At 40.5% G+C, this 26271-nt stretch overlaps 1 protein-coding gene across 1 annotated transcript in view; it reads right to left on the bottom strand.

Annotated features, from left to right (window-relative positions):
• sema4ba (sema domain, immunoglobulin domain (Ig), transmembrane domain (TM) and short cytoplasmic domain, (semaphorin) 4Ba) overlaps positions 1 to 24972 on the bottom strand; it is a 45853-nt gene extending 20881 nt beyond the window's left edge. Inside the window, exons 1-2 of the mRNA XM_072465899.1 lie at positions 24840 to 24972; positions 4069 to 4454 (exon numbers count right to left, since the gene is read on the bottom strand). Coding sequence (XP_072322000.1) covers positions 4069 to 4189 — 121 coding nt within the window. The 5' untranslated portion in view covers positions 4190 to 4454; positions 24840 to 24972. The remainder of the gene's footprint in view (positions 1 to 4068; positions 4455 to 24839) is intronic.
• Positions 24973 to 26271: the final 1299 nt, after the last annotated feature.

Here is a 26271-nt window from a genome sequence, read left to right as displayed (position 1 = left end):
GGAAAATGTATGTCAGGAAAATTCAGGTGGGATTAATGTAGGTTACTTAACACTATATATACACACAATCCTCACAATATACGTGTGGCTCAATACGGACATGACAACGTGTTGAGCACAAACGTTAGTGTTACGATTATTGTCCAAAAAACAGGAATCTTTCATTTTCTAACATGTTACTATTTGTCAAGTTTGTGACTGTTACTGGACTTATAAAATGCAACATTCTGAAAGACAAAATAAAGTTAAATATGACAAAAACAGCCTGATCGAAAAAAAAAAAAAAAAAGTGATTTACATTTGTGTCTATTCACTTAAATGAAGTTCATGGAGTTCTCGCTTGACCGAAAGTGCCTTTACAACAGAAGTGCCGATCCGTGGCAAAGAGAGGCCAAAGTGGGCGGAATAAGGTGAATAGATTGAATTAAAAGACTTAATTGGTTCTTTAGATTATATTGTGACCTGAATAATCATGATTATTGATTAACCGAATAAACTTGACATCCCTAGTTGCAGATAGAGGAAATACAAACTATAGTCGAACGGAGACGACAGAGTGCAATTTAAACATCATTCCATGGAAACAGAACGTTAAAACTATACTTTGGAACGTTCTTCATGGATATAGATATGTTTCATGCCATATTGTGGAATATCATAGCTTTTAACAACAATATTTCTACAGAAACAAGGAGGCAATATAATAATACATTCCATGGAGCTCATATTCTGCTCATAGTAGAACACAAGTTTAATAAAGTTATTGTGCATGCTTTTAGTTAGTCATTTTTACTTGTAACTAGCATAAAGATAATAGAGGAAGCATTTGTTTTTGTTCTTCTGAGGTCTAAAATGTATTAAATTGATAGATATATATTGAAATACATATTGAACCGAACAAAAACTGGATTTCGTTCAAATCTCAACACAAACAAAAACCCACAAACACGGTCAATAACGTAAACAGCGCTTTTTGAACATCTGAAGCGAGTGACCGCCGCATCTTGTTCCAGCAGAAAAACAAGGAAGAAAAATAAATCCCTCTATCAGAGCATCTCCGGAGACAGGCAGCAACATCCTGCCTGCGAGGTTTCTGATAACCAACGCTGATACGTGCAGTGCGGTGCGTGTCTAACCCATGCAAACCGCTCCGAGTCCCATGATCCTCTGTGCCGCCGCCGCCGCCTCCTCCTCCACGCAACAAGAGCCGTAATGAAAAGCAGACAAGCTCTCCCACTGCACGGCCCACAAAAACCTCCGCTCGCTACACATAAGAGATTAGACCGCTCATTAGGAGAGAAGGCTGGAACACGGCGAGAAACGGGGAAGGACAAAGAGGCTTTCCAGGAAAAAGAACGTGCCGAGCCAAAGGTCCTCGCTTCAGAAACGTCAGTCCTTCTCGTCTTTAACTGCATCCTAAACACTTCTTAAATAATGACATGCGGGCACAATAGAGCACACACTTATCTCCTTTATTCACTCTACAAAAACATTCACCAACTCTTCCCGTTTACTGAAAACTACGTTAGTTTGTTTTTGGTTAGCTACAGAATTCTATATCATCGCAGGACGGGAGCAAATAGTAGATTCATTAACATTTATTTGTTTGTTTTTTTCTTTAAACTTGAGCCAATATGTTGATGTTCTGTCGCTAACGTGAAACATATTAAATCCAAGGATATGCACCATTTGAAAACACCATCAGTCAAGAAAACAGCACATTTATGTTAAAGAAATGGATCCAAATAACAGCGGAGATATAAATAACAGTGGAGATTATACACGCTGCACATATTGAATCTTTATTATGAATTATGTTGGCGTAACTCTGAGGAAAACAGTGCCACTGCTCTGTGGGTGGAGCATCTAATTCAGACCGGTAGCGTTTACAGGTGCCAAAAACCTGCAATTTCCCCTCGTCTGTGCAAAGTCTGTACTCCATGGCGCGCCTACTGTGTGTAGGTGCATGATGAAACTCCAGAAGTGGCACATTCTTGAGTTTCATCATGCACGTACAATATAGTGAAGCCGATAGAGTCAATTTGAATAACAATAACACTTTCCCCCTGCCGACTAAACCCAAGTCTTATTTCGTTTGCTCTTAATTTGTCATAAATGCCCCGAAATACATCACTCAATTACGTAAAACTGTCAGAAAACTCGATAACACTCAAGTAACACAAGAAAAAACCCTCAACTGTTTTACTGTTATTGTTACAGAGCCGAGCGCCGCGGCGACTGTGCGTGAAGTAATGAAAGGCAATGATGATGTCAGGTGCAAAAAGGTTAGCCGGATGTGTGGAAACCGACATTAAATTCATATCTGGGGAGTAAAGCGTTGAATTTATGAAAAGGTTAAGTTGTTACAAAAGCCACAACGAGACAAGTGCTTATAGAAGTAGGTGCTCCAAATTGCAGCGCTCAAACTATGTTAAGCATGCCTCGTTTTGTCTGAGCTTGAGGTAAAAAGCACACATTTTTACATATTTGGACATAGAGGAATTAATTCTTTAGGTATCCTCGGGGGACAGAATTATAATTGCTCATATTTATGGAGATGTTTTCACTGCTGGTGTTTGCAGGTTGCCAGCTGCTCCCTCAGGCACTTGTGATCTCTGACATGTCTCCGTGAATGCACAATTGTACTGGTGGCATCGCTGAACCTGCAGCAGCAAGTTTTCATTTGACAGCGCACCACATCGGGATCATACAGAGCTGCCATTCAAGAGGAGGAGAAGCAGCACCTCCATGGGGGATTTCAACAAGGCAGGAATGAGCGTTCGGTGTTTTAATGCTATGGTTTTGTTTTTTTTCTGGCAGAGATTGCATTTCTAAGAGGTTAATGAGTCTAATTACCAGGTTAAAATTGTAAACTGAAGTGGCGGATAAATGTTTACCTGAAAAGCTGTTTATTTTATGAAGGCTGCTCACCATCTGTGACAGGCATCGGCAATATAAGTACATAAAATGGCAAACTTTTGTGAGAGACACTTTTGATACAATACATGACACATGGCTGAGGATATGAGCGATATTACACATCCAGCGATGTATGTTACTTTAAAGAATTGCGGTAGCTATATTTAGACAAGAGTATTTCTTTGTCAAACCACGACCTGGACAAACTAAATATGAAATACTATTTAATCATCAAAATACTGAAAATGTCAAATATACAGGAACAAGTTTCCTTTTTCTTGCAAAACAAACAAAATTGTAGCACTGTCAGTAAAAGTTCTCAAAGAACTCATACAGCAGCCCGTGATATCAATACTGTATCACCAAATGTAGTATAAAAATATAACAGTGTTTTGATATTTTAGAGCAGCTCTGGCTAAAACCATGTGTTATTTTTCAACCAACTCAAACTACCAATTTGTAGCGTTAAAGTCACTGAAATACCCTGGATATGCATTGTATGTTGAGATGGGACGATACTGTTTAGTCACAATACTTGACATGGGTCTCAATTTTGATACGATTTGAACTACCTTTTCTTAATAAAACATAACTTACGACAGGAGTTTATCATTTATTTGGTTACGGCCACAGCTATACATTTTGTGTATGTTTATCTGTAACCTATGCTACTTATAGGCTGTAAGACATAAAATCACAATCAGACCTTTCTAATTTTGTGCATTTTACTTAGGAAAACTTAGGGGGTAATGTCCGTGTGTCGCTCGTATGAATTACGAGCGTCTTTATTGAAACACTTAAAGCCAAAAGTGGTCTTTGAGTACTTAAGAGTTCATATTTTAGTCCTTCCTGGGTCCATCAAAGTAAAATAAAAAGTGTCAGAAAGATAAACCCTGCCTATGTTAAATCATAGCAGTAATAATCCACTATGAAGCAGTCAGAATTCTGCATTTGCGAAGGACGGCAGGCTTAACCTGCACCAAAATGACAACACAGAGCGTGCAGAGGAACACTGGAGTATTACACCCAACACCCAGTACAAATCGGACCAAAACACCATATTTGGAGAAACATCCCATCTCCAATTTCCTTTTTATACATCAAAGAGCAAACGTGAACCATTACCACTACAATTGTGCGATCGCTTACTGTAAGAAAAGCTGATGCGTGGCGTGACGTCATCTTCGGTGGCCGTCACAAAGTAGAGTAGACTGGACACGAGCGCAGCAGCAGCCAGCAGACAAGGGCCCGCTGCAGGAGACGTCCACATGGCTGCGTGTGACGTGTGCGCGGACTGTTTAGATAATTCCTAAGCCTCCTTCCTGATATTATTTGCTGCCTCCCATCTTCCAGCAAGCCAAAAAGGGAGTGATGGTGTCGCAATACTTTTACTCCTGTCTCTTTCGCAGTTAGTGGACTCTTAGCACAGCGGGGAAGGATCTTTTTGGGATTAAAGGACACTTGCAGTCATCCACTCTCTGTCCTTGCCGCGGGATGCTCCATCCAGGGCCCATTTAGAGAAAGTATACTGGCATCTGTGAAGACAAAAAGACAGCAGTTGTTTCGTTAGTTTCAACCCAGATGGATTTCTTGAAGAGGTTAAACCAAAAACGACAAATCTCTATCCAAGTCTCTGTGGTTATAACCAGCGCAAGCTTGTAATACAATTGCTCTGCCGCGTGTGCTAACAATTAAGCTGCAGCATTAATCGGGTTAAAGCAACATGAACCAGCACACAATCGCACTCATCCTTTTTGACATAATATTTTAAAAAATATGAAAACATGAAACATTTATGACTCGACTTCTCCTCAGCGACGCAGCATTGCAGAACTAAATCAACTTAAACCGATCACCAAGTTGGAAAACACATACCATTTAAGTGCAGTTCACACGTATCCTTCTATAATGTTACTTACTTACTTACTTACTTGCAGAGCCATTTGATTATTGAAAGCCATGCATTGGATTACTCTGTCATCTACACCATCCTCTAGAGCATAATATCAACTTGGCTCTAATTTTCTGCCCATAAATGATAGGAGAGACTCCCAGCACAGCCTGTAATTTGAACACTAGCTTTTTGACTTCCGTGTAGACATAAGGTGTCTGTTGGTGGATAGAGCCTGAGATTTACCCCTGGGTTAGATTTCTGGGAAAACTCATTTATCTTTATCAACTTGTTATGTTTAATTATGATTTACAAAAGCATTACTAGTGCTTTGCCGCTCCCCTTTACTCCCGCATAGGTAGCGAAGAAGCTAAGAAAATAAACACAGGCAAGTACATGGGCATGGCTATCGGAGTCGCTTGCATCAGTGAGCCAACTCTCTGAAGACCTCCAATGAAATGTTTATGGTAGCTAATAAAGTCAACTCATGGTGAATGGGGTGGGGGTCAAAGGGGAACTTTTATCCAGTCGGGGGGAGCGCAGTCGGGGAGTAGTCAAACATGCACCATCATCAAAGGCCAAGCAAGTTTACAGAAGAAGGTGGTGCCATTTTAACTCGTTTAAATGGCCCTTCCTAGCTACTTAGCACAGACAGAAATGTAAAACTTAGCATGACAATACACTCTGCGTGGCATTATTGTGTTATTATTTTCAAATGTGCGATCATAACTTCAGTTGCCACGTCACTCGTCTCTCCCCTGGTCCTCCTCCTTCCTGCGGAGTCTGCTCCAACAAGCGTGACCCGGGTCTCCATGTTCCCAGGGAAAATCCTTATGTAACGCAAGAGGTCTTTTAAATTTTAATGAAATGAGGAGAAGGGGTTTGCTGCTAAAGGAGCTTTCTCGCCTTAGAAATTGCTCAAATGTTTTAGAAAATGCACATTTACATGCCAGAGCTGCACAAATGAACAAAGGTCTATGAGGAGAGGTCAAGCCAAAGGTTAAAAACAGCGTAACTAAACTGCGACTTCAAAAATATAATAAGAAACAGCCATAGAACCAAAATGACGGTTACGGTATGGAACCAAAGCAAAACAACCCACTTTAGGGCAAAAAGCATTGATTGGTGATATACAAGGCTTTTAGTGGTAAAAGTAGTAAGTACCGTGGTAGTAAGTAGGGTTGTCAAATGTTTCACAAATTGTATTCCAATCAATAATGAATAATATATAACAATAATAAAACTAGTATTGAAACAAGATATGCATTTGAGCCAAGATCAATTCTAAAAATATTACATTAGCACAAAATGAGACTTTTCCTCAGTTTCCTTTTAGAAAGATCTCAAGCTTTATCAGATCTAGTACAAGACCACATGGTGACATAAAGACACCACTATAGTTTTTAATATTATCATTGTAGTATCGAAATAGGAATCGCATATCGAGCTTATTCCTCGGTATCAATATCAAGTTGTAAATGTTAGTATTGTGACATTAAGTGTAATGTCTAGCCACAACTTTCAACGATAACACATGTATTGTTGTGCCGGTACAAATCAAAACAATATGCCAAGCAATTATGATCATATCACATAAAATATGCACTTCGAAAAAAGTAATAAAATAATACATTTCAAACATTTCTTCAGCTTCTATCTCTGAGCTTCTATCTGACCCGTGAGCTCATTGCCCAGGTCCCATCTGGTTGTCAAAGACATGTGTGCTGGCCCTTGTTGCTACGGAGGGGGAACAAGGCGCCATATTGCTTAAGGCTACAAATTCATTAACCTCCTGCCCCTCCCTCGAGGTTCCATTTTTAATATCTGCATCAGCTGAGGGAGAGAGAAAAGATGTACAGACACATTGGCCAGTGCACTTGGTCCAGGTCACCACAAGTTCACTGCACACTGAGCTGTGCTTAACTAAACTGTTAGATACTTTGGTATCTGTGACTTTGAGAGATGTTTTGGAACTTTGGCGGCTTTGGATAAGTCAGTTCTTCAAAGTGACTTGTCTCATTTAGTCCTTGGCATGGATCAGGGCACTTATGGAGATAATCAGCTGGCCTACAGGACCTTGTGATGAGAGCGAGATCACTGAGCTCTACATGAGGCCAGATTAGGCTGCTGTCCAATCCATTAGGAGTATGGCCTACGTCTCGGTCCAAAGTGAAAAGCATTTGCATTTATTTAAACTTTAGTGCTGCGCCTTGCCAGCTTTAGCCAATGTTAGGATCTTCTAACATCAATATTGACTTACTAACAGATGTCTTATAAAAAGGTCATGAACAGTGGTGAGCTTTTTCCATGGCTGTCCTCTAAAAAAAACATCGCCCCTGGAGGCTTGATCACTATTCAGTAAGATTTATGGTGGCGTTGCATTGGTCAGAAAAGACCCCAGCAGGCGCCTGACAATGCATAGACTACATGCTGTTTTTGTCTAAGTAACTAAACTATGGCTGCTCTAGAGGTGGCTTCTCAATGGGGTTTTTACTTAAATAAATATTATGGTACGTGTCCATCAAGATTGCATGCCAGTCTTGATTAATAAGTACTCATAATAATCATAACAATGGTTTGAGGTTTAAAATGTGCATTCAATAAAGGACTAAAATCAAGGACACACCAGTTGTCCAATACAAGCCCCTGGAGATCAGAAGTTGGGGAACACGAGAGAGTTTCAGCTGACTGCTCCTCGCTCCAGGAACGTAGACATCTAAATAAATCACAAGCAGGTTAAAAATAAACCGTAACCCCTTTCGCAGCAGTAGACGGCAGCAGCAATTGTTTCCTAAGCCACCAGGGCTCATAGTAGATTCATTATCAGGGTGGGTGACTTGGCGTATTCATCCCACGTCAAACGAATGAATCAGCATGTCTGGAAGAGGAGTACATTTGTCGTACTGCGATTAAACTGTAAACGTAGGGCTTTCGAGACAATAGCGTTAATGCTTGTTATGCCAGTCTGCTGGGAATACAGGCGAAGTGAAATCTTAAAGGAATAAACTGCTAGGAAACCAGTTTGTTTTGCTGGAAAGGATACAAAATAAACCTGGATTTCAATGAAGTACCTTACAAGAAACTCTTAAAATGGTAAGACTTTTAAAGCAAAGTAGTTACAATAGCACGCTAGGCCAGCAGGAAATTAAAATCTCTATGTAAATAATGCTGCAGACATGTATGTATTACACCACCTCAAATTGCTGAACAATAAAACTATCAGCTTACATGTGCTACTATGACTTACACGAGAAAAAAGCACTTTGGGTGGGAACGGACAAAGAATTGGAGTCAAATGGGGTTAGTACTATTATTTCTACCCTGCAGGTAGGACTTTTTCTTGGCTTGTAACAAACCCGCTCTTTGTATGCACAACACTAGAGATTTTTAGCAAGGATGAAATGTATAAACACTTTTGTGCCGGCTCCAAACTTTTGTAACGTAGAACAGATGTTTGAGGATCTTAATGCCTGAAGGCGAGCTGCTTGTGATAGAGACAAATTGGGATGAATATCACTTAAAAGGATATGAATGGCCCTCAATACTTTTACACCCATCGCTATTTCCTCCATGCAAATGAGATGTTCAGAACTGGTTGCATTAAGCAGCTTGTGGAGTAAAACGGTTCGGCACAGCGTCCATGATGTTCTGGCCGTATAAAAACAGCAGTATCAAGTATTGATCGTCCACTACTCTAACGGTCCAAAAATAGGAAGTGCAATGTGGTTTCAAGGCATCGTGCCACCCCTCGGATACGTTACAGTAATAAAAGTCTCTTAATAGAATCCCTCGACTGCATTATTAATTCACAGGTTTTGATATTCGAGGGAGGGGATGGAGGGATACCAGCTCTTCCAGCATGTGTGATCAATTATTCATCCCATTCTCTTGTTACTGCATGTTCTGATATTTCACTGATGTCACTATAAGTCGATTTTTTAAACTTTTACAAGGTTGTCAGGTTAGAAAGTCTAGAGATGAATTCACAGGTTTTATTGGGAGTAAGTTGGAGTTTTATTGGATATTAAAATACTTTTAATAGTTTTAATTATGGTACACATACTTTAAAGCTGGGGCACTAGACTTTGTTTTTTGTAAATTAGTAAATGTTTTGTTTTCTTCAACAGACTATGCTAAAAGGCAGTATTTTGTGACAAAATCAGACAGATGTGCACTGTCCATGTCTAATAATGAAGTATTTGATCTCTCATCAAACCATAAGTTAAGAGCTGAAAGCAGCGCTCTGATTGGCTGTACTCAGATGGTCCGCCTCAGTTTTACATTTAAGGAAATAAAAAAGGCGGTCCTAAAGCCGTGCATGCACCCAAATATTAATGCTGTGCCAGTGGGTTTGGGAGTGCTAGGAACTACTTAAATAGGAACATTTAGATACCGTACTTACTTTTTTGCTATTTGAAATATCAGGTACTCCAGCTATAAAGAAAATGTACATGCTATTTTCTATTCAACTTTTCACATCGCTATAAATTAAAAAAGCTTTTAGTAGCTAGGAGTTTTTAGTTTTAGTTGCAGCATACAGCAACAGTGTTATAAGTACTGCATCAAATCAAGATCTAATCAGAGTTCTGAAAAGGAAAAAATACAATACTTAATTTAATTTTTCCACTAAGAATGATCCAACAAGCCTTAACAAATATTCAAACTGGCCCTTTTGCATTAGTCTAAATAATACTCCGCTTTGCCGTGAAGGAAAAGGAGCAATTATCATTTCAAACAAGCGAGTGAAGCAGAACTGGCGCAGGAGATAAGTGCTCAAAAGGAAGAGCTGGGTCACCTTATTCCCCGTGATACTCGCGTGCCCTTGCCTCAAATTATTCAAGCCTGACGGGGGGGACAGTAGGAGATTGGGCCCTGCAAATCTCGCAAAACGTCAATAATGAGCAGTGTGTGTCAGTCACAACGCGGGTATGTAATTTGCACTTCATGGCAACGCTGATGAAACTATGGAAACCAGAAGGGAGTCCTTGGAGACAGGTAAATTGAAAATTATTGTATTTAAGATCTTTATGTAACTAGATTCAACACTTTGGTTTGAGGAGGTGCTACAATAGGATGGCTACATGACCGTAAACTGGCATTAACGCTTGTTTTTGCGTGTGGCTTATGGGCTTAGCGAATGCAAGTTGTAACAGTAGCTCGATGATGATGTCAGTGTAAAAGTTTGTTGTAACTTGGGCGGGTGAACACACAATCACAATTATTGATGGGACAAGATCTCGTGCAATAAAAAGTTGCTTCTTCACGCAACGTTGTTAAAAGACGTTTACGTGATTACATTTGAATTGGATTCTTCAAAACACATGTAAATACAGGAAGTGCAATCAAGGTGCCACGATTCGAATCTCAAACATGCAAATAACACATCGGGAGCAGAGTAGGAGCGCTTTCGACTGCACCAGGTCAAGAAAAAAGCCACGGAAGTACTCGACACATGTTTGACTCATTTCCGATCCGATTCAGCAGAGGTGACAAACTAGAGTCCCTAGTACTACATGCACGTGCGGTTTAGTTCCGATTCGCTGCATTAAAATGAAAGTGTTTATTTGTGCTGCGGAGAGCAAATGAGTAACGCGCTTCCAGAATGTCTAAAAATAAAATGCTCAATGTAAATGAAGATGTCGCTTATTTATGTTTGCCAAAAGTGTGGTAAATAAGTATGATTCCCGCTTTATTAGCATTTACAGCAGCCAAGTTGTAGTGCCAACGCTAAATTACTAGACCTCCCTGAACACCTCACTATCTACCTATACTTACTTATTCTGTTCTTTGACCTGTATGTAGACTGGGATGAGAGTGTTTGGACAGGTTTGGGGGGGTAAAAGACAATTTGAATTTGCCCGTTTAGCGCTCGCCGAGTTCTCTGTGCGCGCAAACGTAATGACTGAGCGCAGAAATATTACATTCAATTGAGAGGCCAATATTGTGAACTGAACCGCACAATTTATTTATTACATTATGACAAAATCTCATCTGGTCCTGTTCTCGTGGACTCAATCGCTAAGCACAATTCATTTCCCAAAAAACGAAACGATCCATGACTTCAGATTATTGGCTGTTCTCATTTGGATCTTCGTGACCCAAACACTGTGGTAATCCATGAGGTCTATTATTTTACGTGATTGACAGGCCAGTGTTTTCGCCCGTAATCACAGCAGAAAAGTAGACTGACGTCCAAAAATAATAATCTCGAGTGTAACCGCGGGAGCGTCCAAAATTGGCTCTTTTTCTAAGTGGAAACATGGCACCGCTGGCTCGAGCTGTTTGTTGCGTTTGCCACTTCAAGGCTGTTTAGGGCTGTTTATTTGAGGTAAACATATGCTCCTCAAAGGGGACAGTAGAAGCATGGGGCATTGTTTATTGTCAGGTAAAGCCTCCTTGCTTCTCTTAGCGAACAGTCAAAGCCAATAAAGGAAGTAATAAGTCAACAATGTACTCCCTGTTGGCAACGGGCCCGCTGATAAAAGCTGATGCAAAGAGGAGTCGGAGGCTTGCACCACTGTAATGGAATCAAATCAGACAGTTGATCATGTAAAGATATCTGAGAATTAATTTCGGCGATAAGGCCGTCTGATTGCATTAAGAATCGATGTGATGGGATTTCCAGCTGCACCACAGGAACAGACGCAGCCGGTTCATCCGACAGCGCTGGCTCACGGTGACAGATAAACAAGCTACAGTATATACTCCAAAAAAAGATTTACTGTGCCAACTTGTTACTCGCAGTCACGCCGACGGGGCACTGAGGGGACGTTTCTCTGTTCAGTTGATGTAAGAGTGAGCTCATCAGGCGGGCCGGGAAACAACACGATCCTGACAGACATTTGGTGGAACAAACATTTATGAACAGGACGGCCGTGCAAGGCTAAACGTCTGAGGAAATGCAGCCCGGCGATGGGAGTGTGCAGGAAATGGCAATGCGTTTAAAAGCTGTCTATTTGCTGTTGGCGCTTAATTAAATTTCACTTTCTATTGGGAGAATTGGAACATTAAAGTTGACGTCCTTAATCGGAGTAGCAAAGCGACGCCATATTGTCTTCACCAATAGTGTCGCTGTACAAACAGTTGGAGCTCAGTTTGGATAAGGAACAGACTCAATACCAGTTATGATATCACAATTTAGATCTGAGAATAAGTTTAATCACAATACAACTAGTGGTATAGACATGTATCGAGACCATTCTAAAACTATTGAGGAACGGTCCAAATGTGTCCAGTTTATGTAATTTATTTCGACACATGGTCAAATTAATCTAGTTTTGATTCTAGTTTTAGTATTGATTAGCATGTGGGTACTGTTTTTTCAGGAGTGGTTCAAAGATAAGAAGCAAAGTCAAAGTATTACTAGTACTATAGCACAGTCAGTAGAGGAAGAAAATATATTTGAAACCAATAATGATGATCATATTTTTAGTTGAAGTAAAGTAAACAGGACAATAAAAGCTTTTAAAGAGGTTGTTAACTTCACAATGATCTTTCAGCACGCTTCTCTACTGAAGTTGCTGTATTAGTTCAAAAGAGGATTCACATCAGCTGACCCTAACCCTAACCCAACATTCCAGTAAAGCAAAAAAAGTCTGTTTTCCATTACAACTCGGGGTCCCTGAACCCTCCACATTTAACAGTGCTTCTTTCCAAAACAAGAGGACGGAAATGCAGAAGACACTCATCCTTCTCTCGAGAGGAGCCCGTTACTTAATATATTTCCATCCCGAGAGGTTAGGGCCTCGTCTAAGTCAGAACACAAAGTGCAGACGTTTGTCACGAATATAAACCTTAAACGAATCAACGTGCCGTCTCCCGTGCCGCTTCCAATTAGCAGCGGACCATGCCCAGACCATAAGGAAACTATTTAAGCTCTTATCAGGACCGGAACAGGATGAGCAACAGGTAGGGGAGGACGAAGGGGGAAATAAATGCAGCGCTCATCTGCATAGCACCACTGGCATTCAGAGGTCTTCTTTGGGCCAAGAACTAAACCCCTGCAGAGCCTAGAGAGCCTTCCACACAGGAGCTGCGGGTCATCCTGAATGTGAATGGGCCTGTAGACAATAAAGTGGGGCAGAAGAGACAGCAGGTAGAGTGCAGCCAGGGACCTTTTTTTTTGACTCAATGCAAATGTGAACCATTAACTCCCACGTGTAAACTCCCGAGTGTTACTTTTCACAGTTTAGGCAGCATTAACGGCACAAGAATTTGAGCGGATTCCTCAAACAAACGCACCTCTCCCTTGCCAAATGTTCTGGAAAACCTCAGAGAGAAAACAGAAACAATATGTGATTTTGTACCGTACATGCACCTCGTTTTAATCAAAGCTGGAAACTTCTTACAAGCTAACATTGCGTGCGCGCCTTGTGCTCTGGCTCAGGTCCAGCGAAGTGACCCGGGCGTTAACGTGGGGTGCTTCATGTCCTGTCAAGTCCAATCCCGCGGGGCGTTTGGGACATCATCCAAATGCCTTTTTTTTTCTTTTTTTTAATTGCATCAACGCGACAATGTGGGCTTCCTCTCCATCCCTTTAGCCGCAAGCTGACCGCTGACGTTGTTACAGTGGGTGGGGACGGTGTAGGGTGGGGTCTGTTGTTTGTTTTTCGAATGCGTGTGCGATGCCGTGGGCGGGTTGTGGGGGGCTTTTCAAAGAGTCGCCGAGTAGAAGTGAGTAAGATGGCGAGTAGCACTGCCAACGGTGTGTTATTAGTGTTACGGATACTGTATCACATGGTAGTGAGAGGAGGCCAACAGCTGAGGCCCAAGGGGGGAAACGCTACCCTATCCGTCAGTTAAAGCACGACTCTTACGGCGGCAGCAGCAGCAGCGTGGACTTAAGACTGTGCTTCTCAAGCTGCGGTCCACGGCGCTTTAACAGTAGACAGGTTTTAGTATTGTTTTGGTACTACTCTAGATTATAGGGATGTCAAAAGTATCGAAAATCTGATACTAACCAATGGTAAAACTAGTGTCAAAACAAGATACTCAGTTGAGCATTGAGTATTGATACTAAAGAAATACAATCAAGGACAACTTCTGACCTTTTTTAAACAGTTTTAGAGTAATATAGAGCTTTATCAAAACTAGGAAAAGACCACATAAAAAGTAACAATATTTGTGAATTATCATTTTGGTATTTAAATTGGTTTGGACTAGAGTATCAAGCTTATTTCTTATTATCGAAATTGAGTTTTAGTACTGAAACTACTTTGTATATTCAATTTTATTTGTAGTGTGACCATCTTTAAGTGCTAGTTTCACACTGATTTATAAAAAGGTGTAGTCTGTATTATGTAATCTTTTTTCTTATTTCTTACACTATTTTGTCAATTGAAGAAATGCATTTAAGAAGATGAACAAAAACGTAAATATTTGCTTTGCATCAACTTAAACAGGCTTGATTCGTATTAGTTTATAAAATTGAGAAGAAAAACGCACAAACACAGTTGAAAAGTTGAAGTTACTCCAGCCAAATCTTAGTTTGCTTTGTAAAAAACCGAGATACAGAAGGTATGTCAACACATTCCACTAAGAGATAACTACAACTACAGCAATTTACCACATCTCCCCCAAGGCCCCCAAGCTGCAGGTCACATGACACATTATTAAGTGCAATTAGCAGAAGCATTGTGTTCCAGAGAGATGCAGAAAACTAAATATTTATTGCCGTGTCGCCACATCTATGCAAAGAGCAGCTGTGATCCCAAAGTGAGCACTAAACCTGACTCAGTCCACATCACACACACGAGCCTGTAACATCATCACAGTTACACTCAAGTTACAATAAAGCAGGCTCCATTCACCCACAATGCACCTTGGATGATTAAATTACCTACAAAAACAAAAGAGCCGTTTTTGATGAGGAAAAACCGTTAAACAAAAAAGTTTTCTGGAATTATTATAAGTTTGATGTTAATAAAAAAAAACTGTCTAAAAACCTACTGTTAAAAGAATAAACAAAGAAAATCTATAACTTTTACCCGTGTTTTGCAGATGCTCCCAAAGGTGAACACGGAGACAAAAGCCTGACCATCAAAGCACTTCCGCGTCCACTTGTCCGGCGCAAACGTCCGCGCGCAATTCCAAAACGTGAGATAAACGTGTCGCAAAGAAGCTGCGATACGGTTTTAAAATCCACACACGGAGTCCGCTTTTGACTTGACGTGAAGAGACGTGTCCACGGAGTGCGCGCGGAGGCAGTGTCGGTTTACGCACGAGCCTCCTTCAACACGGCGGCGCGGGGGCCCGTCCCACTCCGCAGGCCCCGCCCCCTCCCTCCGCACACGCGCTCACTGTCTGCTACACATTATCCACTCATTTCTGCATGTATGAAATTACACGTGCTGAAGCAGAGCAGGGGATATGAGACAGAGTGCGGCGGGGGCTTTACACAGTTACACAAATGTGGACTTCAACTATTTTTATTATTGTTATTTTATTTGATTTTTATTTTTATTTTTTTCCCTCCATTCCCTATTAAGATATGAGAGGACCTGTTTACAGGAGTTTTGTTAATAAGAGTTTTTGTTCGTAAGAGTTCTTCTATTCTTCTATTATTATTTTTTTAAACTTCCTATAAGTTATCTGTCCTTTCTGTCCTTTCTTCCTATAAGTTATCTGTCCTTTCTTACTGTAAGTTATCTGTCCTTTCTTCCTATAAGTTACCTGTCCTTTCTGTCCTTTCTTCCTATAAGTTTTCTGTCCTTTCTGTCCTTTCTTCCTATAAGTTTTCTGTCCTTTCTGTCCTTTCTTCCTATAAGTTATCTGTCCTTTCTTACTGTAAGTTATCTGTCCTTTCTGTCCTTTCTACCTATAAGTTATCTGTTCTTTATCTACTGCGTTGTAACACCAACATTTCCCCATGTGTGGACAATAAAGGCATATCTTATCTTATCTTAACTTTTAATGTTTCAATAATGTGGATTTTCTTTAGGCGTGTTTATCAAACCTAGACGTTATTGGTGTCTCTGCATGTAAAGCAGTGCATAGAGGCCTGATCGTGGGTTTCAGCTTCTTGTTATAAGCTACAGTTGCGTCATAATTTAATATATTTCATCCCTCAGAAACCTGTGGATTGGAGTGTTAAAAGATAAATGGTCTTCTTAGCGAGTAGAGTTAGTTATTTTAGAGCAGACCTGGGCTTCTGTGGCCCCAGGGGCAAGATGTGGCCCTCGACATCTTTTGACCTTAGAAAGATTTTAGTTTCTATTTTTTAACTGTCTGTAACTGGCTGCACTTGTATCCTTAATAAAGATGACATGAAATTATTTAAATAATAGATTCAATAGCCTATATTTGACCGAAAAGTGTTATTTTATTTGATACTTAATTTAAATAATAATAATAATCACACCAATGATCGCAAGCCCTCCGCTACTAGCCTGGATTCGAATATGGCCCTCGGAAGAAAATAATCGGTATGTGGTATATAGAAAGCCCTCCCTCCATGAATAACCAGCCCATACTGTAAATACAAAAAGACTACACCCAGTGCTGCTTCTATCACCTCTTTAGGCTCAGATCATGAGCTAAAACTAGGGGTGGGCAATATTGAAAAAAATCAATATCTCGATATATTTTCTTTTAGCATCCCGATAACGATATTCAGACAATATTGTGTGTTAAAACATGTTTCTGTCATGTGTTATTTGAGGATTATCCAGACAGATGTGAAAAGTCTGCAAAATTAATCACAAAAGTGCATTAATATCTCCTTATTCAACTTTTTTCAACTCCAACGATTAAATGAAAAACAAAGTAGCAGAAGTATTGCATATCCAAATGTTGCTGCTTTACACCTTTTAATCGTGGTCCAGGCCCAGCCGGTGTCATGTCACAAAGATAATACAGATAAAACGCTGACACATCAGGGAGAAGACCTCAGATACGAGGAGGAAATACAATAAGAAAATGATCCTTTCCGCACACACTTGACCACGTCCGGCTTTGCTGCCCTTACCATCACGCCTGTGCCGCATTTTGCATAAAGCCGTACCCTGCTGCCACTAAACAAAGACCGACAACTGAGACCGTCCACCACAAAGAGAATTACCGAGGATTATGGACTAACGCGACGACCTGAACGCCGGCAGAAGCAGTCACTCGTGTAATCTCTTTTTTGGATGTCGAAGAATTTTCAGAATGTGCGCCAGATCGAGCCGTCCTTCGGAGAGTAGTCCAAACAACAGATTTCTCACATTGTTATCATATGTGTCAAAGAGCAGGACCATTGAACCAGCAGCTATCTTTTCATGTTGCAAAGTTAAGTTTTTGTAATTTGATAATGCTCGTCATATGTTTTGACTAAGACATGCCATAAAGGTTTGGCCAAGGACACATCTCTCAAGGCTGCATCCTGAATGCCGACCGTTTCCTTTTCCAAACGTTGTCACCCCGCCACATAGGTTACCGTGCCTCATATCACCGACGGGAGGAGCGGGTGACAGCTGGAGCTAGACTTGCATCAGACGCAGTGTCTCTCTTCTGACGGTCTGTCTAAAAACACTTCCACCAGGTTGTCTGCGAGAGCAAAGCCAAAAAAATCAAGTTGCTCTTCTTTATCTGCTGAGCTCGGCGTAATCCCTCAAATTGAATCAAGGATTAGCGCGAGACGATTAAAATCATCCAACTTCTGCAAAAGTTGGGCTTAAAAACAACAGGGGCGCGTTGTGCAATCCAACAGAGCAAAACGAGGGACGTATAGCAAATGTGCAAATGTGCTGATTTCAGTTTTTTTTAGAAATGAATGCAATTTAGCCTTCACATTGCAAAGTGAAGGCACATATTTCATACGACGCAAAATGGCTTTGCAGATTTGGGCAAAGCTGGGCGAGAGGTATTAAGTGGCCTCCTGCCTGCTGGGCTTTATTGGATTACTTCACACTTTGGAAAAAAAAAAAGATGCTTCTGAGACACAGAGAAACAAGACAAAAATGTGTAGCAACACCCAGAGCGATTTAGTTTACAGACAAACGAACGGCCATGAGAAAAATAGACTGAATTGAATATTTTTTTTCCAAAACCACATTAATCATCACTGCACTTAAATGACATTCACTTTTGATGGAGACGTGGGACTCATCACAAGTCGTTCACATTAAGGTCATGACCACCCACTGAGCCCACATTGAGGTTAAGTACATGACAGACTCTTTCGGTAAGAGTAGATCAGATTTAAGGGAATTATAAAAGTAAATATGTTGTATGGATTGGATTTGCCAAAATAAACTCCTGCCAAAAGAGCATTGACAAGCCGGCTCTCAGGCTATATTAAAAGTTTGTCATCACTGGAAATAGCTGAGAAATACTGTTAAATTCTATTAAGAGGAGTGTCGTTTGCACCTGGCAGCTCTGTATGTGTTGTGTTCAAGTGTAAAAATAGTTAGAAATAAAAAAAATGTATGGAAAAAAAACAAAAAATAAAGCAAAGATTGGGAATTCACTGTAAAAACACAAAAAGAGAGTGAATAATGATTGGAGTGCTGTGGGGCGCGGCAATATGGCAATAGAAATCGAGATCTCATCCTGGTGACGATCTGCTGTTTTGGTTATATCGTGATTTTCAATTTATTTATTTAATGCAGCTCTCACTCACTCAAACACCAGGTGGATTCAACCAATCACAGTGAAGTGTGAATTATCAGAAGAAACAAATGACTTTATCTATTTCTTAAAGTAATGGAAAGTTACAAAATGTACATGAATTGTGATATGGCTCCCAGAAAATTGTGATCTAATTTTCCCCCCATAATCACCCACATTTAGTGCAATTACTGTCAAATAGTTGTTAACATTGTCATCTCAGTGAAACTTACTCTAAACAGCATTGACTTTATAAAAGGTGTAACGTCCTTCTAACAACTCTGTATTCACTGAGGACGGCGGAAGTGGTTTAGCTCAGCCTCCCTTCATGACTGTGGGGCTTGTGCCGGCCCGGCAGGACGTGATGGAGGCCATGGCAGCCCAGTGCAGGTGTCTCCTCGCTCTGCAAGAGATCCAACAGCAGCTTATGACTCATCCCTGTGCCCTTACCCTGTCCCGCCACCGACAGCCCCAAAAATGTCATCCCACTCACACCTACATGAGAGGTGCCAGGGGACCAACACTCCTCACTCTGATGATGATTCACGACTTTGGGACTGATGCAGCACTCCGCACTCAGGAAGCTTCACATTTACTTCATCTGGAGATTATTGTAGGAGGGTTTTTTGACAAGGCGGTCATAAATCACAGACACGGATGACTCGCTGATACTTCTATATCAAACAAGTGACGCCTGTGCTTGCATGTAAATTCTGTCTTTGTTTTCTGAGATTCTACAGAACCATTTCTCTCTTCCCAGAAATGCTGTTTATATGTAAACGATAGACTGTTTGCACTGTGACGCTTTATTTGCAATGTTATAAATCTTGTTTAACATTCTGCACATTGTAAAGACCTGTCAACAATAGTTTGGATTTTTGTGTAAAGGTCATAGTCCATGTGTACTTAACAACACCCTATGAAGATAATGATGTCATAAAAGACAGTAAAATTAGTACATTGAATTCATTAAACATTCATTTATTCTTGTTATTGGTTGTATAAAAAGGTGTGAATCAAGTAGCCAAGTGATTTTTTTCTATTGGAGCTGCAGAGAAATCGAGGAATGAGACTTTGAACCAAGAGTGTGGCTGGAAGAGTCAAAGTGCGTTTTGGATCTTTCAATTATTAATATTTTTAAATGATATTTAATCTCAGCAGGTAGCGGTTATTGAGGTTTCATCGTCCATGGTCCACCCATTAACTGCCTTCACACACCCAAACCAAGAAGATTAAAGCATCATAAAGTTGTAATTGGTTTAATACCATTACTTATAATTGCTAACGTCCTCATGTTCATTCTGGTGTTTTTGCATCCCTGACAGACATCTTTTTCCAATCCGGAACATCAGCAGGGGTTCTGTGTGTGAAATGACAGAGAAAATAATTAAACAGGACATGTTATTTAATAATTGCCTGTTATCTTCTCGTGTGACACATTCAATCATCAAAAAGATGACATTTCGCTGATGACAAATCTAAGTACTGGAAAAACAAAACCAAATGCTTTTTTAGTGTGTTGCGCAAACTTAACCCGCGACCCCAATCCAATATGTGACGTTTTTTCCAACTGTAATTAGAAAATATAGTACGCTATATATCAATATTACAACGAAAAGGAGTTATGTTTTAAAAAGTATAGAAGTCAAAGTTCCACTGTATTGCACCCGATTATAACAAATATTTCCTCCAAAATGTAAAAGTGCACAAAGTCGACTTACAGTGAGCAGAATAAATTAAACTGATATCACGGCATTGACAGCTCCTGTACTGGGGGCAGGGCTGACATGTGGAGCTAATATGACTCCTATAGGATACATGAGATTAATGCACCTTAATGTGTTTCTGGCTTCTCCCCCTGAGGCTGCGCTGGAGGGACATGACGCTGAGGGACATGACGCTGAGGGACTGTCCTTAAAATGAAGATGTTTGCATTATGAGTGCGCTCAATTCATAGATTTCCTTTTGTCTGGCTCCTTTCTGGGGACACGGGAGTCTGAGGGGCATAGGTGAAGGTCCCTCACAGCTGCACAGTGGAAAAAATGAGGGGGGTGGGCAATTCACAGAAGCACTTCAAGCACCAGCAGTGAATTAATGAGCTTTCTTAAATTTGCGACCATTTCCTGAGTGGTTAACTTTATAACCGAGTACACCAACAGACCACATTATTCAGTGCCCTGTTCTAGAGCTTCTGAAGGCAATTATAATGGAGAAGGAAAGGGGATAAGGTGACTTTGACTCTGGGCGGTGGTCTGTATGGAATCTGCTGATAGAAGCGTTTTTAAAAAAGGAATGCTAAGTGTACAAGGAATGCTAAACAATATGTGTCTATATTAGATTACATGGTTTGGGTTGGAGGCACTGGGAGCTTTAATAAGTTTGTTTAATTCTCATTGGCTCAAAAAAAGACAAATAAAAAAATGCCAATAATAATAGGTAATACAAATCCCATCATCCAGGCTATTCTTTTAAATTTAATGTCAAACCATTATCTCAAGTAAACTGATTCAGGCCCAGCCGGTGGAACTCTCTTCCCGCTGACTGCAGAGTGACCTGAACATCTTTAGCAAACGTCTGAAACTGTGGCTGAAATCAGTGCAGAGCTGCACATTTTGAGGGAAATGTTGTTATTATTGTATACTTACAGCACCTTTACTAATTTACAATGTTTTTGAATTGTTCTAAAAGCCTCCTCTGGACTGGTGTGCATTTCCAATGCATAGTTTAATATCAGCTGAACCCACTGTGGTTCTGGATTGAAGCCTTTTGTCTTTGGTGCACAGTCAGTGCCTTGTCATTTTGAAATCTTTTCACAATACGGCCATTAGCACAGCTCAATTCCTGTGGTTTTATTTTGTAGGGGCCCTGGGAAATGTTCTTTTGGTGTTAGCATACGTGCCATAGGGTACTTGTGATTTGTGAATAAAGAAAAGACTTGATGACACTGTGGAACCGGCAATTAAAGAAAGTAGAAAGAAGAGATGCATGAGAAGGGTGTGTCCTGCATTGTCCGGCTTTCGGGGCTTGAGTGCAATTCCCGTTTTCCCCTACTCCCCATCAGCGCAATAAGAAACCTAGGGTTCAAAAATGCCAATTAGCCATTTTTCTTTTATGGTGTGCAACAAAATGTATAATACTGCTCTACATATGTTTTATACTAAATACAGGGAAAAAAATCATTGGATGCAAATTTGTCCAGGCTTAGGATGGACCCAGAAGACGGACTCGAGAGCTGATTTTCATTTCAGTAATAGTGGTGAATGGTTTACAAGTATAGTGTCACAAAAAGGGGAAACTGAGACTGCCCCACTTCCTGTAAAGAAGAACGGATGCTTCAATATTCATAGTGCATATGTAGTAGCCTGGTGCTTCGACATAATGATTTAGAGGTGAAATATCACACTCCACTTAGCAAGGGTCATTTGTCATAACGTGCTATTGCTGTCAACCTTGTGCTCACTGTTTAGTCTATATCAAACAACTGTCACTTTCACGTATATATTTGTTCTACTCACAGCTTTTACTGGGTGTATTTGCTAAATAGTATCAGTTCAAGTGCGGTGGAGACTTATGGGGCAGGATTGTTTTTGTAGGATGAAAGGCCCAGAGCAGCTGCCCTTGGTCTGGTTTTCCATAAGTAGGGCCCGTCACATGTTTTATTGTCAGAAATATTTGTGGTGTCTCTGTTTGGAGCACATGGGAAACATCCATTCAGCTATCAAGCAAGAATGACCTTTGATTAACTAAGAAAACAGTGTTTACAGTGAGCACACAGCAAAAGCAGAAACAAAGCAGGGCAAAAGCAAAAAAGAAAAAAAAAGCACTGTGTTGTAGGCACATGGGGATACTGGATTAATTGAATAGAGTTAGATAATTATCTTTAGCTATAGTGTGACTCTATGCCAAATCAAATAATTATGAGTAATAAAGAAAAATCAGGCCACGGTATTCTTTGCTTATACTTGAAATGCCATCAATATTAAATGTTTGAATCCAAATTCACTGCACGTACTCGGCTGAGCATTATTTTGAGTTTTTGCTATACCTGCTTGTCCCTGCCGGATACCGTCAGAGCTTGGAAGCTGAGTAGGACAGGGCTTTATTAGTACTTTGATGGGAGACCACTGGAACACCAGGTGTCACAGTGGGACGGCTAAATGAAGCTGTGGTTGTGTCCTTAGGCAAGACACTTCACCCATTTTGCCTAGAACTAATTATTGGCATAGAGGCAGCTGTGGCTACAATAGTATCTTACCACCATTGGGTGTGAAGTGAATGATTAATGCACTGTAAAGCATCTCTGAATGTCCAAAAAGCACTATATAAATGTTGATTTGTATTATTATCAAATTATTATTTATTTATTAAAAAAAAAAAAAAAAAATGAAAAATGTGATAATATATTTTGTCATGTCACCAAGCCCTACCATATGGGCTCCACAAACAGACAAGACAACAGTCCCTGCCCTTTGACCCTCCACCAGGGGAATAGAATCATCAGGTCATTTAATTCTCTCTTAAGCCTAAAGATAAATGTTAAACAATAACAGACTTTATGTGACTTGACTGAACCATCAAATATATCATTAATAAATCATTAAAAATCACTATAACACTTGGGACATAACTTAAATATTGACTTCATCTGTTTGTGTCAATAAAGGAAACACTAAACTTTTATGCCCCAAAATAATGTATAATCTATCTGCTCCTCTCTGTCCATACAAGTTTATCGTTGAGCCAACATCATAATTAACCTTTCCCAGACTATAGAATAAAACAGCAAGGAAAACTCTGTCCAATGAAGATTATCAGTTAAGAACACATAGTATAGATTATAAGGTAGTTTCCAGTCAGAGTAAGCCATTCTTCCACATTTTGTAGGATGTTTGTTAGTTCTAAAGACCTCTCCAATGTGTCAAAAGAGTAGAAAGCAGTAATCAGCTGAAGAATGGAAATACAATGTGCTGTTGAAATGGAAAGAAAGAAAGTGAATCATGTCTAGAGTCTTTTTTCTGGTCGCGGAAAACATCTGGATGAATTAGTTATGAGAGGGTCCACATGTAGAGTAGGCCATCTATATAAAATATTCACATTTCAACACAGTAAAGGCAGAAGGTTGGAGGGACGTGCTTCTCAAAGGCCACTTGGAAAGAAATGGACCAGGGACTTCACTTTTTGACTTTCGTCCTATGCAGTGGTTTCTTTTCCCTATACTGGATATAATGTAATTTTACTAATGAACAAGACAAACATTGTTTTTTTTTTTTTTATTTTACACTATGCCAGGGTTCCACAACCACCATTTAGATGTGTCTTTTAAAGTGTTTTATCCCTATGTCACTGCCTATATGTCCCTTATTTACTGAAAATATAGGGTAAATGAACCAGGTAAACAGTGAATATGGGTTTTATGCATTTTTCAGCGTTGTTAGTTACCAGCCTCGCCCCCCTCGCTGAAAGAAATCAAATGTTGTACCTTATGATAAAAAAGGTTGGGGACCACTGCACTGGTGACCTTTCTGATGGACGGATAAGTAACATTTGCTTGTCTCCTTGGAAACGTTATTACTTTAATTTAATTACTCAAGTAAAAAAAGAACATTAACATAAACATCTCCATGGAGACCAGCTGTTAGGGGACTGCCCCACCAGAAAAAAAGATAGTGCACCTTTAAGCTCAATAAGTAAGAGCAATGCGAGGGCTCGACACTTTTAATCTTCATATAAACTTTATGGAGTGTTGCAGGTCAATGTGTGTCTGAAGTGGCTAAAGGATCGCGAACACTGTGAAAGTGACGACAGGTGATGCACATGGAGAACACACATTCACATTAAACTGATGGGAAAGTTACTACTAGTTCCAACAGAAGCTTTCAAATACACAGTCCTGCACTTACGTTTAAAGGGTGGCATATGGCAGGTGTGAAATGACCAAAAATGAGACAGGCCATTGCTTGAAGAGTGACATAAAGACAATGTCAAAGCCAGCACTGTCTGTCAATCCATCTGCTTCCAAAGTAAGAGTGCACATTTATTTTCACTCTGCTGCCTTATCTCAAAGCATCAAACTCACACCATTTCAAATGGAAACATCACATCCATATAACACCCTGGAGCATATTTAGCTTTCCTCATTGATAGTCTGTGTAACAGAGGCAGCTCAGAAGAAACACATCTTTCAACTCGCACTTGCTCTCCGAATAGCTCCCAGCACCTTGTTGACATTGCAAAGCCAGGACCTGTAAGTTGACAGCAGCGTGCAGGACAGAAGGCCGGTACCTCCAGTAGCTGCCCATTCTCATGCCACTCTATTACTCCAGCTCAGCTGCGTGCTTCTCCTTGCAGCACTGCCTCCCGGCGTTTCTACCCCTCAAAATACAACAGCCCTCTCATGCTTTTATGTCATGCTTCCATAAGGTTCAGAGAGGAGAGGACTTACCATGACAAATCCAGCTGTTGCAACGGTCCGATGGTGTAAAGCAAAAGGATTCCCCTGGTAGTGTATTTGTAAGTGTGAAGGAAGCGCTGTGTGATTCAAGGGCTGTACCAGCAGATGCAGACAGGAGCCACCAATGAGAAGAGCCGACGGAGGGTGTGTGAGAGGAGAGAGGAGGGGGAGAGGAGGGGGATCGGGTATGGGAGGGGTCTGGCCGGGCATTACATCATTGGGCTAGTGTGGAACAGTAGGTTTGCAGGGGGGGTGGGCTTTTGGGTGTGTGGGGGAAGGTTTGAGTGTACGTGTCCTTGTGTCTGCATCGCCTTCACACTGTACACCGTTTTAACGAATCCCTCCGCAAGATGTTGATGAGAGATGTGCTCTAGTGCTGAGAAACGCGTCCCCCCGTCGTCATGGCACTTGCACCTGTGTGGATGCGGAGCTTGTCTGCGTCTGAGGATGCAGCATGTGCACATATGGAGACAAGTGTAATCAAAGACGTATTGTAACGGCACTACGTTTCATAAATCATCTGCCAAACGGACTCGGTAACTATAAATAAGTAGTCCCCGTGGTGTTCACATGTGTTCCAGATGTTGATTTGCTGCATTTTCTATTACATGTGTGTCATATAGGTTAACAAGTTTTTGCACATAACCTAATGCAGTCCTTTTTCTACCCCACCCACTCTTGGCTTCCTTGCCAGAGTCAAAATCAAGTGATGGACATGTTAGAAAACCAGTGACGTTTCAAGACAGGTTTTGCAGCTTTTGATGTGAACCAGCTCTAAACAATGGGAGAAATAAGACCTTTCTTATCCTCCACAAAAGCTGCAAACACACTTGTCCGTTTTACCGCTTAAAGAAAGATAAAGAAGGGAGAGAAAGAGCAAAGCAGGAAAAGACTGACAGCTCAGGGTCAGGCTTGCTCTTCTGCTTCTCAAAAAGAGCAGACAGGAGGGATGCAGCTATTCTTAATGCATTCTTCATTAAGTTAAGTTAAGTTGTGTCAGTTTAGGCGCACAGAGGATTCAAAGTGAAATTTTGGAGTCATGGGTCCTGTTGAGTGAATTAAAATGACAAGTACAGTGTATGGGAGTGAAAAGTGATTTAATCATATTATTTTCACTCTCATCAAGAACGGTGAAGAGAAGCAAGTGAGGTTTCCCCTGCATCAGCACATAACATCAGAAAATATTGAATATGCAATACACGTTACATTTTTGTGTTTTTTTCAAGCTTGTCAATCATTTGTTTAATTATTTTTTTTTTTATAAAAACATGCAGTTCATCATTTTATATGTTGTTCAATGTAAACTGCAACATTGCTCTAAATGCCTTGATAACAGAAACAGGTCAACTGACTTCTGTTCAAAACTGCTTTTATAGAGACATTTCAACTTGACAAGCAGCAGATTTTAATTTTAATTTAATCA

This window comes from Eucyclogobius newberryi, unplaced genomic scaffold, assembly GCF_026437365.1.
Source record: "Eucyclogobius newberryi isolate DKJ021-1_F unplaced genomic scaffold, fEucNew1.0.hap1 SCAF_5, whole genome shotgun sequence".
Lineage (NCBI taxonomy): Eukaryota > Metazoa > Chordata > Actinopteri > Gobiiformes > Gobiidae > Eucyclogobius > Eucyclogobius newberryi.
Note: the sequence above shows the minus strand (reverse complement) of the source record. Positions and strands in the feature narration are given on the sequence as shown.